At 40.6% G+C, this 16,971-nt stretch overlaps 3 protein-coding genes across 3 annotated transcripts; 1 reads left to right on the top strand and 2 right to left on the bottom strand.

Annotated features, from left to right (window-relative positions):
- Positions 1-382: 382 nt before the first annotated feature.
- LOC119766299 (uncharacterized serine-rich protein C215.13-like) lies at positions 383-1,687 on the bottom strand. The gene is made up of 3 exons (XM_038250760.1): positions 1,123-1,687; positions 451-1,061; positions 383-406 (listed from the first exon to the last, which is right to left on the bottom strand). The coding sequence occupies exons 1-3, from the start codon at positions 1,571-1,573 to the stop codon at positions 383-385; spliced, it is 1,086 nt and encodes a 361-aa protein (XP_038106688.1). The 5' UTR covers positions 1,574-1,687.
- Positions 1,688-5,938: 4,251 nt separating this feature from the next.
- Positions 5,939-6,852, top strand: LOC6034148 (dynactin subunit 5). Its single transcript, XM_001844455.2, has 2 exons — positions 5,939-6,478; positions 6,538-6,852. Exons 1-2 carry the CDS (start codon positions 6,131-6,133, stop codon positions 6,751-6,753), a joined length of 564 nt encoding a protein of 187 aa, XP_001844507.1. The 5' UTR covers positions 5,939-6,130; the 3' UTR covers positions 6,754-6,852.
- Positions 6,853-6,858: 6 nt separating this feature from the next.
- LOC6034147 (translation machinery-associated protein 7 homolog) lies at positions 6,859-7,549 on the bottom strand. Its single transcript, XM_001844454.2, has 3 exons — positions 7,448-7,549; positions 7,285-7,377; positions 6,859-7,226 (listed from the first exon to the last, which is right to left on the bottom strand). Exons 2-3 carry the CDS (start codon positions 7,372-7,374, stop codon positions 7,122-7,124), a joined length of 195 nt encoding a protein of 64 aa, XP_001844506.1. The 5' UTR covers positions 7,375-7,377; positions 7,448-7,549; the 3' UTR covers positions 6,859-7,121.
- Between the last annotated feature and the right edge of the window lie 9,422 nt (positions 7,550-16,971).

The following is a 16,971-nucleotide window of genomic DNA, read 5'->3' as shown; positions in this document are numbered from 1 at the left end:
TGCGGCCATGCACTAGGTAAATCTTGCCGAGGAAACATTCGTGTAGGCTGCAGAGGTTGATGGAAAGATGCACCAGTTTGAGGGTGGTTTGGGTATTACTGCGCTGTTTGTGAACAATGCCCACAAATTGGCCATGAGTTTAAATAATAAATTTCTTGGCGTGAGGTTAAGCTACCTTCTCGGCAAGCAATTTAGTCCACTTGCAAGCAACCAAATAATCGTATGAGACCAGGTTGACCTTGTTGTCGACGGTCTATACCTACATCTTCAACCTTACCAGTGGCCAGTTTCTGCCATCCAGCTTTCCTGGAGACCAACATCGGCGATTCGGCGTTGAACGTGAAAAATCATTTATCATATGCGCACAGCCTGCTGCTTAGTTTTAAGTGACCGTAAACGACTTGCACTTTTGAGTTTTTCATATCGTAATGAGCCCTTTAGATGTTTAACATTCCGCTGCAATTCACGATTGTGGCGGCTTTTCATGTTGTACAATTGTTTGTAGTTTGTTGGGCCGAAGTCATCATAAAGAGTGGGGTCACGAGGTGGCTCCGCGTGGTCTCGTTTGATGATATCAACACGGTTCGGAGATTGCGGGGATGGCCATACGATGCTGTAAACGATCGACTCTTCACGAGAAACGCTGTTCGGTAGACTCGTGCTCGAAGTCGGCCGGGTCGCGCAATTGCCATCGCTGGACACCGGTTCATCCATGACGGCCGGATTTGAGGACCACGACGGAGTTAAGATTATCACGGTCTCTTGCGTGCTCGAAGTCGGCCGGGCCGCGCAATTGTCATCGCTGGATACCGCGTCATTCACGAAGGCCGGATTTGAGGACCACGACGGAGTAAAGATTCTCGCGGTCTCTTGCGTCCTCGAAGTCGGCCGGGTCGCGCAACTGCCATCGCTGGACATCGCGTCATTCACGAAGGCCGAATTTGAGAACCACGACGGAGTCAAGATTCTCGCGGTCTCTTGCGTGCTCGAGGTTGGCGAGGCGATTCCGGTGGACACTGCATTGCCTAACCCATTCACCTGGTCAAGTTGGGGTACACCATCTATAATGTAGACCAAATTCAGTTTCTAATTGCATTCATTCAAGATCTAGTTGAAATTTACCAACGCCGACGGATGAAATAACAAAATCAGCTGAATGGGACGGCGTCTCGTTGTTGGAATTGCCTAAGAATCTTCCGATGTTCAGAACACCGGAATCGTTACTCGTAGCTTCCGGCATTTCTTCGTCCAGTGGCTCGTGTCGGTCTAGGAGTAGACTTCCGCAGTTCGCATCCGGCATATCTTCATCCTGTAGCTCGTGTTTTGTGATAAAACTTTCAAACCAATCCGGCGTCTCTTCTTCTAATGGTTCGGCCGGGAAGGATTGAGGATTATCTAAATGCTCAACAGACCATTCAGCGGAATCCACACCCGGAGGCGGGTCCGGATCCAAAAATTCCACCGACCAATCTTCTCCAAACTGGTCCATCCTCACACTCAAGTAGCAGCAGAAAAAAAAACAAAACTTTTGGCGCGCTACCTGAAACTTTTGGCGCGCTAGCTTAAACGTCATTTGAAAGTATGCCTTGATTGCAGCGCCATCCTATTCTGGTGGATAATCCGAGAACTAAGTTTAAATTCAAATCAGCCGTTATATTCCTGATTGATGGAATTAAAAAGAGATTTACGTCTGTTTGTCTGTGATATCACCCTGCTGTCATTGAGGGGGCGCTTTGTTATGATTCGTTTTTCTTCGCCGAATGTACATGGTGCTTTGTTCATGTTGCTTTTTTTTCGTCACGAGGTTCATGTAGTCTTTTGTTTGACAGGTTGACAGGGCTATATAAACAGGGACTGCCTAGGGGCTGGTCAGATAGGTTAGTATACTATAAACAAATTAAAATAGATTATGATACTTGGTCAACGCATCGACGTTTCGTTAATATATTGACGAAATCCCATCATAATCTAGGAACCTTGATATGTTGAAATGTCAGATGAAATCAAACCAAAACAAAAAATCTGAAATTCGCGACGTCGTGCAAGGGTACCAAAACTCCTAGGAATCGGCAACCTTCAAGCCGGGTGTTGGCAGCGATTACGGCTGATAACGGTCCTGCGGCCGCAACTACCGTTTTGAGTTTCACCATCATCCTCGCCATCATCGTTAGTTCCGTATTCCAAGCCACCGCGGTCATCTAGGCCGGAAGGGGACCACTGTAAGACCAATCGCCACCTTGATAGCCGGCCTCGGTACCTGCACGGAAATAGTTCTGGCGGTTGTAATGACGCGATGGCTCGTCATGACGGCACTCATCAGATCTTCCTCTTCCGTTTGTTAAAGAAAATTCTTATGGCTTAATCAACAATATTCTTCTATTAGTCAATCCCCTCGGAGGAACGATTTTCCCGGAGGAGGCGATTGCAATCTTTAGTCTGCCATCTGGTGACTAATCCAGAATACTTATTGAACCGATCGCCACCCCGCTTATGTCCCGAAAAAATTACTTCTTGCATCAACATCGCAAAGCTTGACCGAGCGATGGCTAGCGGAAGCTCCGTTCATCCTAGAACCGATCTCCACCTTGTTCGCCTACTTTGGCCCCGTTTCTTTCCACACCCCGTCTCTGATGTCATCTCTCCTGCGGGAAGATACGCAAAGAGAAGAACCATACTTCGGATATGATCGCGGTTCTTTATCTGGTGACCGCTTGCAGTATCTTCGTTAGCATCCGCCGTCAGCTGGTCTGTGGGATTTGAAGAGGGATGCTTCGGAACCGGTTTCTTTCAGAAATATCTTCCTCTTGTGCTTTCAGACGCCGTTGCCATGTCGGCTCATAGTCCACCATCTCATCGGACTGTCAAGTCCTCCGGAAAGCATTTCTTCCCGGTCGCTCAGTCATCTACCAAGATGGAGAAATCTAAACCTAAACTCGACCTCTCGTTCGGCAGTACTGGACACACCGGTCAAAACAGAGCATTCCTGATTTTCAGCGCTGCAAGAGGAAGAGTTCGCTCATCCGTGATTGAGAGATGGTCGAACTGAAGCCGGAACATGCCGGAACCGTTATAAAATCTATGTTCCGATCGCCTACACCTTGGGGTTTCAATTTACTTTTATCCGCCAAAATCATACTGTTATTGTTTACCATCTGTCAACTCAAGGTTGAAAAGTAAACGGTGGGAATGACTAAACACAAGCCACATCATAGATCTAATTGGTTTGTATTTCAACATCAATCCAAATCACAATCAAATGCAATTGTTTGGGCGATCGACTTTTTGGTATTTTTTGACACGTTATTTTCATTCGGGTGGCTCAAGCTTTTCAAATGTTTTGACCATGAATTTGTCCCACTACCATAAACTCTAGAGTTTTTTTTGAAAAGGTCCAATAAACCAAATTTCCAGTTTTTGCTTTTAAGGTGTTTTTGAAACCGCCTTGAGTCAGGGGTATTAAAAAACACCCAAAAAGCAAAAACTGAAAATTTGGTTTATTGGACCTTTTCAAAAAAAAGTTCCAGAACTATTCAAAGTGATGAGGAAAACACTTGAAATTGATCTTAAGATCTACCCCAAATCAGGCACTTTTCAAAGTCAACGTGATTTTCCAATTGAATTGATTGTGTTTCACTGATTGATTTTAGCGCGACTTTTATCGAAGGCTAGAAGCGAGGCTAGAACGAGTAGCACAAAAATCTCTCCCATTTTCAACTGGCCGGCCGGCGCAGTGGTAGCGTGCACGACTAGCAAGTGAGAACTTGTATATCGCTTGAACGTTTTATTTTTCAATACCATTTAAAGTTCAAGTGTTTGGCTATTGAAATTATTTCATGGCAATCACCGAAATTTCAAGAGTTTTGCGATTGATATTTGAGTTCCCTGTACAGCAGGGTCAGATCATGTGCGAAACACTTAGATGCGCTGTGGGAGTTTTGCTCAGTGATGATCAATTTCAAGTGTTTTCCTCATCACTTGAATAGTTCAAGACAGTGGGACAAATTCATGCACAAAACATTTGAAAAGCTTGAGCCACCCGCATTTGAATGTGATTTGGATTGATGTTGAAACACAAACCAATTAGATCTATAGAGTTATCTAAGTCCGATCTCAAGCACACTATCACTCTATCATGAAAAAGACGCCATGTACAATTGCCGACGAAAAAAGAATCATAACACAACTCCTCCTCTACTAGCAAAAAGCGCCATGTACATTCAGCGAAAAAAAAAACGAATCATAACAGCAGGGTGATATAGACGTTGGTGATTCCAGAAGAAGTTATGTTTGTTTTTCTTAAATATAATGACGGAAATAATGTTTTATTGAATATGAATGATCAAGTATCAATAAAAGCATCGCTTCTTTTGCTTTCATATTAAAAGGGGAATTGAAAAATGATGCTCAACATTCAAATGCGTTTTTCTCAAAACATACGAGTACTTTTGGTCATTTGATTAGGTTAACCGCTGTGGATTATCTTGAAATAATCTGTCAGAAATCCACCAAATCATCTACCACATTGATCGCACAAAAAACGGTGGCAGAAAAGTATCCACCGGTAGATGCTTTGGTGGATTTTTAACAGTTCGAATTATTTCAAGAAAATCCACCGCGGTTAACCAAATCAAATTAACAAAACTGGAGTTTTTTTTGAAAAGGTCCAATAAACCAAATTTCCAGTTTTTGCTTTTTGGGTGTTTTTGAAACCGCCTTGAGTCAGGGATATTAAAAAACACTCAAAAAGCAAAAACTGAAAATTTGTTTTATTGGACCTTTTCAAAAAAAAAAAAAACTTCAGAAAAGTACTATGGATACCCAGACACGGATTTTTCTGGCAGAATTGGTTTTACTAGAATCCTGCTAGAATCATTCTAGCAGGCTTGTCAGAACTCTGTAAGAATTTTGCTAGAATATTCTGACAGAGCGAAATTTGCTAGAATTTTGTAAGAATAATGTAAGAACATTCTGGCAGCGCTAAATCTGTCCAAAATGACGTCATTTTCGCCAAACCACATCGTGACCGCCATCTTGTCTAGTAACTTGTGTTAAAAGTTGCCATCGGAAGAAAATTTAACGTCGGCGCCGTTCCGTTGGTCGCCTGGCCACTCAGAATATGGTAAGCAACGTATTAATAGATTGGTTACTTGTGAGCTATCCTGATACCTCGATTTCGTTTCCACAGGCGCGGGACCCCATGCACAAACCTGGAAGGCTCGATCAACTTTAAGAAAACCAAGAACCACATGGCCCACGGGGAAGCTTCAAAGCAAGCACCGTCAATTCCGGCGGCCGCTAATTGGACATCGTCTAAGACGGCACTTTTCCCGGATCCCGATTACCTACCAAGAGCACCGGGTTCGGTTCGTAACTCGGAATCGCGGACATTCTACAGATATGGGTCGAAGAAAATGATTAATTTAAGATTAAGAGACTTAAGTGTAAATTAAAAGTGTGTGTACAATAAATTGATGTAGATTGTTTTGTGTTGTTTATTTAAATTGAATATTTTTAAAATGATTGATTACAGAATATATCTGCCATTTGCTTCTTACAAAATTCTAGCAGGATTCTAGCAGGTTTTTTTGTCGTCTCATTATATCAAAATTCTTACAGAATTCTAGCAGGAGACCTGTCAGAATAGTTCTAGCAAAATTCTAGCAGGATTCTAACAGAACCGGTTGATTTCGCCGGCTCCTGCTAGAACCGGTTATTGCATTTTAGCTAGAATTCTTTGAGAATTCTTGCAAAGTTCTGGCAGGATGATGGCACAGTTCTAGTAAGAACATTTTCGCTCTGCTAGATTTCTGTAAGAATCCTGTGAGAACGCCGTGACTGGGTAGTACATGATGCTTATTGAAATGTTGTCGTCGAAATTTATCTTATTTTTTTTCAGTGTCGATCACGCACGCAGCCAAAACAAATAACATCGCAAGTGCTCAAGGGGTCGCTCGATGCACTGTGCTGCGTGATGTGACTCAATGATTACATACAAATATTTCAATCTGCAAAATCAACTCGCCCCCCGTTGAAGTTTATGGATTACGTGCGTGACAGCGGCCACCGTAAAGGAAGACGTAAACAAAACTGACTCCCGTTCCGTCGGAACAATCCGGATTATCCCGCGACCATGGACGTAACAACACAACACTACAACAAGGACGAGTACGTGGAAACGGCTTCCGGCAACAAGGTCAGCCGGCAGACGATCCTGTGCGGGTCGCAAAATATCATCCTCCACGGTAAGGTGATTGTGCAGAGTGGAGCTATAATCCGGGGAGATTTGGCTGCCGTTCGGACGGGTCGATACTGTGTTATTTCCAAGGGTTCGGTGGTGCGCCCGCCGTACAAGCAGTTCAGCAAGGGTGTGGCGTTCTTTCCGCTGCAGATCGGGGACCATGTTTACATTGGCGAGGGGGCCATCGTGTCGGCAGCTCAAATCGGATCTTACGTTTACATCGGGAAAAATGCTATCGTGGTAAGAATTGCTGATTTTATATGGTTAACAAATAGGTGTTAATTAAGCTTGTTTTTCAGGGACGACGGTGCATGCTGAAGGACAACTGTATTATTGAGGATGGTGCAATTCTTCCGCCGGAAACTACCGTGGCCAGTTACATGCGATACACGGTAGACGGGAAGATTGAAGGTGGCCAGGGAAATCCGGATTTTGTTCCGCACGCGATGCAGGACTTGATGATTGAATACACCAAATCTTATTACGAAAATTTCATTCCCGCAAGCGGAGCTTGACGTAGAATTTAAACAAATATTTAACATACTATTTATTAACCAATTTGAAAATATATACCCAATCCTTATGCTTCTTAATAAAAAGCTCCTTAAATAAAACATATATTTTACAGCCGATTTAAAAGTTTATTTATCAAAGAAAATCTTCCATTATTACATATTTGTCTTACAATCGGAGCATTCCGCAATAAATCCAGGCAAAATGAGTGTGTTATTGAATAGGTAGTGAGAAAGTGTCCAGTTATTTTTCATGTCCCCGCGCAGCAACCCATGAGATGGAACGTTAATCAGTGAAACAACACAAGCAACATTGACGCAGTTATGGCAGCCATGTTAGCTTCCCAGGTGACAGCCTACTGCTGCTGCTACTACTTTTTGCCGGATTTTTTGATGCCTCCTACGCCCAGAGGACCTCCCTTTGCGGCTTTCGCCTTGGCATCCTCCATAGCCTTCTGTTGTGCCTTTTGCTTGGCCTGGAAGCAGAACAAAGTTTTACTCACGATAGTCCACCTGCAGAAGGCGCTAACTCACCTTGAAAGCGGCATCGTCTTCGTCCATATCTTTCGAGTCCTTCTTGGGCTGCTTCAGTGGCTTCTTCTTGCCTCCTTCGCGTCCGGACATTTTCTAGTAAGATGAAGCGAAACAATTCTGTTAAATTTTAATGATTTCGCAGGGTTTTGCTGGTTAAACTTACGATGGATAAATTTACAACGTGAGGGTTTAAGATTTTATAAAGAAATGCGAGCTCGAGCTCATATGGTTTTCAGACTTGACAGATCCGTCAGTTGCATGCACGGTCAGCTGGAAACTCAAAATCAAGTTCAGATCTCGAACTGAAAATTAGTGGTTTTTTGAACTTGATTTTGAGTGGATTTTTTTTTACTCAAAACGATGATTCAAAAGCTGAACCTGCGTTTGAGTAGTTTGGACTTGGGGAAAAAATAATTCAAATAAATAATACACGGAGAAAAAAGAGTTCTCAAAATCGTGAACAAGCGTTCATGAAATTCGGAACCACGAACAAAGTGTTCAAATTTCATGGTACGTTTTTCAAAATCGTACCATGGAATTTGAACACTTTGTTCGTGGTTCCGAATTTCATGAACGCTTGTTCACGATTTTGAGAACTCTTTTTTCTCCGTGTAGATTTGATCTTGTTAGCTGCTTAGTTATTTTTTCTCTCAGTTCAAGGTAAGGTACGCTGAAATAAATATCATGATAAATGCTGTTAGTTTTGCATATAGATTATTGCAGTATGCCTCTGTATTTGACCAGTACCCAAGTAACCATCTACACTCAAAGTAAAAAGTATACTTTTTTCAAGTTCTCCCGTCGTCACCCTTTAAAAGGGTATCGAAAATGTCAGGGCCCCGGCGATGGCCTGATATGAGCTACCGAACAACATTGGCAATATGGCGTCGTTTTTTTACAAACATGGGATTGCTTGTGGAGGAACCGAAAAATTTACTTTTTTGTAAAAAAATCTATAACCATTGTGCAATAACATTAAGTCTTCCAAAACAGACAAAATTTCGTTAAATTCCAGACCAGAATTTGTTTTATTATTATTTTTCAATTTAAACCTCTTTTATCGCGATTCTGATTAAGATTGCACATCAAATCATCGTGCCTTTAATGTATCTTTAGTTTTCACATCGATTCGCTGTAGATTCGTGTTTAAATTTTGAAATTTAGCATAAATTAAAATAAGTTGCAAAATTCCCAACTTCAACCATGTGCAACAATTTCCACATCACCCATGTGGGAAACCGATAATGGGGTAATTGGGTCCTAAAATGAAGCTTAGATTGCTGATATTATTGTTTACAGCGATAAAGCTTATTTTTCTGAGTACAATAACCCTTTGTACGACCACAAAGAGTTTAAAATGGATATTTAAATCAATTTTGAAAAATTAATCTCGCGGTCCTTCTTGACAGAAAAGCTCCTACTTGACAGCTCGTTCCAAGGGAACCACAGTTGATCCATCGAAAAAATGTTGTCTCGTCAAAAAAAAAAATTGCATTAAAATGAAAAAAAGTGATCAGAAATGGTTTTTAATCGTGTTTTTAACCGTTGTACATAAAAATTGACTTAGGGTTTTAGTACCCAATTCATGCGTTCCAAACTGTCAAAATTCCAAAACGTCATTGCCAATCTTCGGTTCGCTGCTTTTGTTCGTGTTTGAAGTTTTGGGCCGAGACTCTGGAAAATGTACTGAATTTGACATACCCTTTTGAAAGGGTGACGCCGGGTGAACTTTAAAAAAGGATAGAAAGTATCCTTTTTGAGGATTAAAAGTACCCTTTTGAGGGATACTTCTGACTTTGAGTGTAGCACTAAAAGAAATCATAAATGAGCTGCTAAACAGCATTCACCAGCTAATCAGTGATAAAACAGCTACGGTGATTGCAAATTGGCTGTAAAACAACTTCTCTGATAATAGCTGGAATAGAGCTGATTTGATGCTGCTACTACACGGAGAATCAGCATTACACTTTTTGCAGTTCGATTTTACACCACCGACTAGTTTCAACTAGAGACCCTAAATAGGGAGACTGGTCTAAGCTGGCTAAATCGATCTGGCAACGTATGTTTTGAGCTTGGCAACACTGATAAGTTTTGCTGGGCGTAAAGGCAAATGCTCGTTTGGATACGTCAAACTAGAGATCCTAAATAGGGAGACTGGTCGAAGTGAATTTGACGTACCCAAACAGACACGAGTTTGACGTATCCAAACGAGCATTTGCCTTTACGCCCAGCAAAACTTATCAGTGTTGCCAAGCTCAAAACATACGTTGCCAGATCGATTTAGCCAGCTTAGACCAGTCTCCCTATTTAGGGTCTCTACGTCAAACTCGTGTCTGTTTGGGTACGTCAAATTCACTTCGACCAGTCTCCCTATTTAGGATCTCTACACAGAAAAAAAAATTCGGGTAAATTTACATCATTTATGATGTACCAAAAGTGCACGTCATTAATGATGCAAATTTACATCAAATTCATTTGAAATTTAAATGCCATCCAACGTAAACTTATCGAACAAAATTGGTCCCAAAACATGTAAATTTCCGATGAAATTAACGTAAATTCACAAGAAGGAAAATTTTTTTTTGCTCCGTTGAATCTAGAATCTGATGTAATTTTCAAAAGCTTTCGTAAATACCAGTCCAGAAAAATTAAATTTTGGCTTCATTTTTGATTAAAATAAGTTTTCTAGAATGATCTGTATGAAAAATAACCTTTCTGTGACGTGATATTAAAAGCGTTTCAAAATTACATCAAACAATAGATTCGACGGAGCAATACACAAAACTGTTTAAAAATGGGTGATTTGCAAAAAAATAGAGTGTGGGGGTAGAAAGTGATAACTACAATGCGGAATGTACTCACCTGTAAATAACTGTTTAGGCAAACCTTTATATTAGCGGTGGGAGGTCAGCAGAAGGATTTGAGCGGTCTTCTGCCAGGCGCTACTCTTGTAGTGGTTGGCAGTCTTGATGAGCTACTCTTTTCCAGTGTCCAGAGTCCTGAGGGGCTTTGTTGACACTGGCGGCTGTAACAGCAGTGCGTCCTTTAGGTCAGCTTCGAGCGATTGTAGCCGTTGCTTGACAGACGATTACAGCATTGATAAAATTCTCAGGATCGGAATGTTCAATCTCCATCAGATCCGGTGGCTCGTGGGAGTTCTACTGGACAGCATTTTGACTATCGCTGCGAAACAATTGCCCTGGGAGTAAAAGCGGGACGTTTATATATAAGAAAACAAAAAAAATAAATTCAATACTTACACCTGAACAAATTTGTTCACACACTCGATCTTGAGTATGGAATTTGATGTTGTTTTTGTTTCCACTGCATTTAACGGGCTTGTCCAGCTTGGCCGATAAGTTTGAACCCACCTACTCTTTTTAGACGGCTTCAACGACGATCACCTTGGCCCGGGCAGCAACACACATCCGATTGTCGTCACTGACTAATGTGTCCATCGTGAAAAATGGGACGGCTTAGACGATTCCAGATCGACGTTCTGATCCCGTGTAAACAGATTGCATGAGATGTTATTGTTTTTATTCTAACCGGATGGTACTTGTCCTGGAACAGGTGGTGCTGGAACTTTCCTTTTCTTTTAATTATGCCGTTGGCGGAACCATCTATCGTCGAAACAAAAACACAACGAGCAGTGGGAAGGGTACTGAAATCGGCACCTGCTCCAAAAATCAGCTTCTTGCGTTTTACACACGGTTTAATTGCTGCGCAGCTCAGATTTGGATTTGGAATCTGCAGTGGTGGATCGCTGATTCCTCGAAATTTGTGCACCAGTTGGCGAGTTCAACAGCAACGAAAATATCGGCGAAGAAAAACCAACAAGCGAACCACGGACGGCCTTTATTTACAATTTTTGACGTTTAGCGTGAGAAAAAATCAGTTGTCGGAGTCAGCGCTGCCAGATTAGGAGATTTTTTCTGCAAAAACATATTTATATAGACATTTTTTTATAGAAAAGTCTGTAACGAATATATATAAAAGAAATATACTAGAGTATTGCCAATTTTTCACCTAATTCGACGCACAGCCAAGAAATATATTCTTGTAGTTTTTATGAAAAGTCAATAAACCAAATTTCCAGTTTTTGCTTTTGGGTGTTTTTAAAACCGCCTTGAGTCAGGGGTATTAAAAAACACCCAAAAAGCAAAAACTGAAACTTTGGTATATTGGACCGATCGATTTGAAGCAAAGCTTTCGGACTCGCTTTCGGGTGTGAGTCTTAGACAGTTTTTTTCTGCTGTAGTTTGAGGTGTGCACATTTGTGAAGAGCTTTCCACAACTTGCTCGATTGTCTAAAAATCGTTGCAATCTGCAATACTTTTTCCCAAAACAGCCAATGTCTCATGGGTTTTCCTATGTACATAGAATCTTTTGAAAAAATAAGCGAGAATAAAATCATAAAATAATGTTTAAGTCAAATGTTTACATGATGTGTGATTAAATTCCAGTATGGAAGCTGGTAACTTTTTAATAAAATTCTGATAAGTTTAAAATGCAATATGAATCGATAATTTTATAAACAACAATAGTTTTAAAGAATTCTAGGCAAAATTGTGAGTTTTAAACAATTTTACCTAAAATTTATATGTATATTGTTAAATAGCTTATAAACTTAGTTAATTAAACATAAACATTGTGTTTTTGGGGCAGTGCGTGGCCGAATGGTTACGCTGTCCGCTTTGTAGGCGGATGATTCTGGGTTCGATTCCCATCTGCTCCAACCTTCCATCGGATGCGGAAGTAAAATGTCGGTCCCGGCCTTGGTTGTTAGGCCGTTAAGTCATTCCAGGTGTAGGAGTCGTCTCCATGCCATAAGTACAAATAACACACCAAACCAAGCCTACTCCGGTGGAATCGCTGGCGGCGGTTGGACTCACAATCCAAAGGTCGTCAGTTCAAACACTGGGGTGGAAGGTTCCTTGCAGTAAAAGAGGTTTGGGTGCCCTACCCATTCAAGCCTTCGGACTCCTAGGTTCGAGCAGAAACATGCAATAGAGACCAAAAAAAAAAAAAAAAGACACGGGGTCGTTAATGTGGATGGTTTGATTTTGATTGTGTTTTTCCCCTAAAAACCTTAGTGATGGTACATTTGACCGCATTTGACTTAATAATAAAATTCGAACACCTTAAATCTGATTTTAACAAGCAAAACTATGACTATCAAAGTAACCCCGGAATTCGAATTAAGATTTTTTTAAGCAAATGTTTTTTTTAATGCTTTGAATTGTTCATCTGCACGACCTTTCAATTGACGACTTTGAATGCAATTTTCTGAAAAAAAACAATGAAGTTTTGATTAGTTTCAGAGAAAAAATCAAATAAGTGCCGGAGGTCGCTATAGCTGTTACGACGTATTGCAAATTTAAAACTAACCAGAGATTTATATGATTTTTTTTTTGATTTTGATAAAATTCCTCCTTCCTTCCTCTAGCGTTAACCGGACACTCTTTGCAAGAAACTCATAACGGCCCTTTTGCATTGTTTTGCTAGAATAATTTCCAACTCCGACAGCCTATGGCATGTACCTTGGAAAGTTTGCAGCCTTGCCACTGTCATGGTTGTCAAGTGACAGGTCTCGAAATGAGGGCCGGACATTTCAAAGAGGCATATCCAAGTGTGGTGAATTAATGCGTCTCGCTCGCACTTTAAGATAACTTACGTTCAAAAGAGTGAGATGCGCTATTTATTTGTACTGCGGATTAGTGTTTTCGTCGCGAAAGAAACGATCTGAAATTTTTGAGAAGAGGTGAAATATTTTTGGAAAAAAGGTTTTTCTGTGTCTTTCTTGCCGTCTTAAAAAAACAAATTTGGTTTACCACTGGACGAGCCAGGAAACTTCTTCCCGCAAGACGTTCCGGGCGCCGGGTGGATCACTCAAAGGTCATCACTTCCTGCTGGAGACCATGGACAATTTCTGCAGAACATCTTAGAGTAAGAAAAATCACGGATGGTGTTTTTGGCTGGATAGCAGGTGAGCATTCCTAGACCTCGTTAGGTAGAAGAGGCACAGAACCAAAAAGTGTATTCCTGGCCTTTACCAGACAACCGGAGCATCCGCTTAAAGGTTCGGCCATTCGGATGCTTATTTCAAGACAGTTAGTTGATTTTTTTTAATTTATGTAAATAACATCTATTCGTGAAACTTACCGGCCCATCGAAGCCGTTGTAACGCAGCTGGAAGTCGAAGAGTTCCGCAAATGAGATTACTTCGAACGGGAACGCTTCCGGCCAAAAAGTGCCGGCTTGGTCACTGGAGGGCAGTATTCATATACATCATGCAACTTGTGTTCATAAGGAAAAAATGTTTTGTTTATTTTTGTAATTGTAACATTTTCTGCAAAAAAGTAAAACTTTTCAATTTCCGGCCTTTTAAAGTCGACTTGACAAAACCTTGTTAAATCTTTATCAAAACTATCATAAAGTGCACTTTAGCAACATAAGTGATCAATAATTACTATAATTTACAGTAAAAGTTAGCATTTGCCTTAAAACCTTCCCGCACCTTCGCTCACAATCGTCAACAATAATGAACTGTCACATGAACAAACAACTTTTACGTTAAGCAAATTTTACATTAAGTTATCATTTACATAAGTTTCAGAAATTAAAATTTCCCAGCTGACAACAAATCAGAGCTTTTTACATGCCAAACAAGCATTACGTTTAATCTCACTTTACATGAAGGCTCTTTAAGTGCAATATAACTTTTTAAATTGAGTCTCAAATTTACATTGAGGATGTTTACGTTCAAAACATCCATTCAGTGCCGTGTAAATTTACATTTTTTTTTCTGTGTAGTCCGAACTGCAAAAGGTGTAACTTTTGGACTTAGAAAAATTTTGAAGAATCTGCGGAATCATTTCACCCGCTGTCAAATCGGGACTTAGCGAAATTTGGATGCTGGTAGCAAGAGGTGTTGAAGGTAAGTTCTGCTCGGATTTGCAAACAGCTGCCGGAAAAGGCTAGATTCTGGTTCTCTCAAACTGAATAATAATTAAACGGTTTAGTAAGTTAAGAGAGCCTGTGGAATAATTGCTTTCAAATCATAATAAATTCATCCTGAATCCGCAAAAAAATGTTTTGAAAAATATAGAGAAAGTTCCTAGTAGCATGGTCGATTGGAATATGATCCTTTTACATAGGATTTGTGCATTTAACTTAACAACAAAACTGCTTATGTAGCTCTGAAAACAAACGTGGACTTCCATACCTCATTTGGCCGTGAGGACAAGGTCTTAGGATTCATCGAACATCATCAACATCCAGCACCACATCGGCACCACCGCGAGTTCAAGCAAATAATTCAACTTCCCCTCTCAGTCAGCTGAGTCGGCAAAGTAGCAAACAACCTAAAAATAGAATTGAGAGAATCAGGGGAGAGAGATGGAAAGAGACATTTTTTGACATTTTGCAGGGGTGGAACAACAACAGTAGGGGCCCAGCTGTAAAACAGAAATATAAAGTCCAAAACCAGCTGCAAATCTGCTGTAAAAGTGCCTTTGGTGCAGATGTCGAAACATTTTCGCTTTTATCCGCAGCTGTGAATGCGCTGTTAGTGCTGAACAGTGACTTTATTTAGTGCTGATTGGTTACTTAGGTATATGCGCTGCACATAAAATGTGTGAGCACTGTATATAAGTGGATACAAAATTGAAATATGCTAACGCATATAGAATGTATGTTCACGGTTCATAAGCAGTAGGGGGAGAGGGGGTAATATGCACCCCCTAAGGGAAAACTGTGATTTCTCAACCATTACAGCATTACTGTGGAAGAATTTTGTTCGATGTTCTAAAACAACTATTATTCTTCGTCATTCATGTGAAAAAAGTCTAAAGAAACCTCAAAATTGTTTGAAAATATCAAATTACTAAAAACATTTTTGATTCATTTCAAACAACCATGCGGGGCAATATGCACCGCAACATTGGGGCGAAATGCACTACAACAATGGGGCAAAATGCACCACAACATGGGGCAAAATGCACCGGGTAAAAGCAGTTTTCACTAGTCACCACTAGATGACACCGCTGTTTTTACAAAGGAGCTTCCCAGCGGTGCATTTTGCCCCGACCACGCTTTTTACAGAAAATTCAAATAAAAATGCATTTCATATATCTACAGAATAATGAAAATTATGGCAAAAACTATACACCTCAACACTTACAATATCAATAAATGCTTTTTATATTGTCCAAAAATCATATTGAAAGTTCAATAAAGATTAGATCAAAACACAACATTTTAAAGTTTTGCAAATAACTTTGGCTGTTTTTATCCTACCATGCTCAAACTTTTCCATCATAGTTTTACAATGTTAAGCTTTCAATTTCTATGATTTTTTCCAGGGAAATTCTTCCAAATATCGAGAAAAGCAGGGGGTGCATTTTGCCCGGGGGTGCATATTACACCCTCTCCCCCTATAAGGCTAGTACGCTGATCGGAAGGAAAGGGGTCAAAAAATGGCTTTACGAACAGCAGAACAAAGGAGAGGGAGTGATTTCTTGGGGCTTTTCTTCACCCTCTCTGGCTTGCTTTAGCTGCCGCTGTTGGCCATTTTATTTTTTTCTTGACCGGTTTCTTCCGAAGTGCGTATACCGCTATATGCAATGCTCACAGATTGGATAATTTTGCTAAATGTATCCACATACAGCATTTATGTGCAGCGCTCATGACTTTTAATAAATTTTTGGATGATTTTTAATTGTTTTGCATTTTATATTTATGTACTGCTTTTTTGTTGAATTCTGGTTTAATTTTCCTTTCTGATAATAATAAATAACAAGTTTTGAATTATTTTTAACTTTTATTCAAATACTTGTTTCTTCTCAGGGTTACGCTTCGTAGTCTGAGGAATCGGGTACGATTATAGAGTTATCTAAGCCCGATCTCACGCACACTAGCACGCCGTTTGTTTTGCTGGCCGGTACAAAATTTAACCTCAATCTTTTTCGTGTACGTACACGCAATACATGCGCACGTAGATAACTCTATTGAATTTGGGAAGTTGCGCCGGGGCCGGAAGCAGTCTGCGAGCCTCCAAGCATGACACAGATACGTTTTCTAATTACCTCGGCGGCTTGTGGGTCAAACAGTTGGTCAGCACATGGAAGGTTGCCTTTCACGCGCCGGAGGAACATCTTCTGCCGGTTCTGCCGTTTCCGGAAGGGCGACCTCTTTAGAGATCTGGTTCGCTTAGAACGGCACGAACTCTCGCTGAAAATTTCGGCTCTGGGCTTGCCTTTTAATCTTCGACCCTTTGATCTTTGTTTCCGGCGTCAAGTGGTGCACTGCTCACTCAAAATTCAAATTCAAATTTGGTATGAAACTGGTTCAGGTTCAGCAAATCCCCTTTCAAATGAGCTCAAGAGATCTCAAATCCATAATATGGTCTCTGAGAAACCCCCTACCACAAAATTGAGCACTTTTTTACCACACACGGACGTCACGCGGGCTCTACGGTAAATTGATCCCCAAAATTCGGATATTGGAGATAGACCAATTCTGTCAACGTCAATCGATCGGGCGTCGAAAATCGATCGTCCATGTTTTTTGCAAATTTTTCCAATTAATATTTCTCGAGAATTGATTAAATGGAGAAGCTTGATTTTGAGTCGGAGCCAAAAGCAAACACTATACCTTTTTTTAGTCAAAAAAAAAAAAAAAAAT

The sequence above is a fragment of the Culex quinquefasciatus genome, chromosome 2 (genome assembly GCF_015732765.1).
Source record: "Culex quinquefasciatus strain JHB chromosome 2, VPISU_Cqui_1.0_pri_paternal, whole genome shotgun sequence".
NCBI classification, from domain to species: Eukaryota; Metazoa; Arthropoda; class Insecta; order Diptera; family Culicidae; genus Culex; species Culex quinquefasciatus.
The sequence above is the reverse complement of the archived record's forward strand: the minus strand, read 5'-3'. Positions and strand labels throughout refer to the sequence as shown.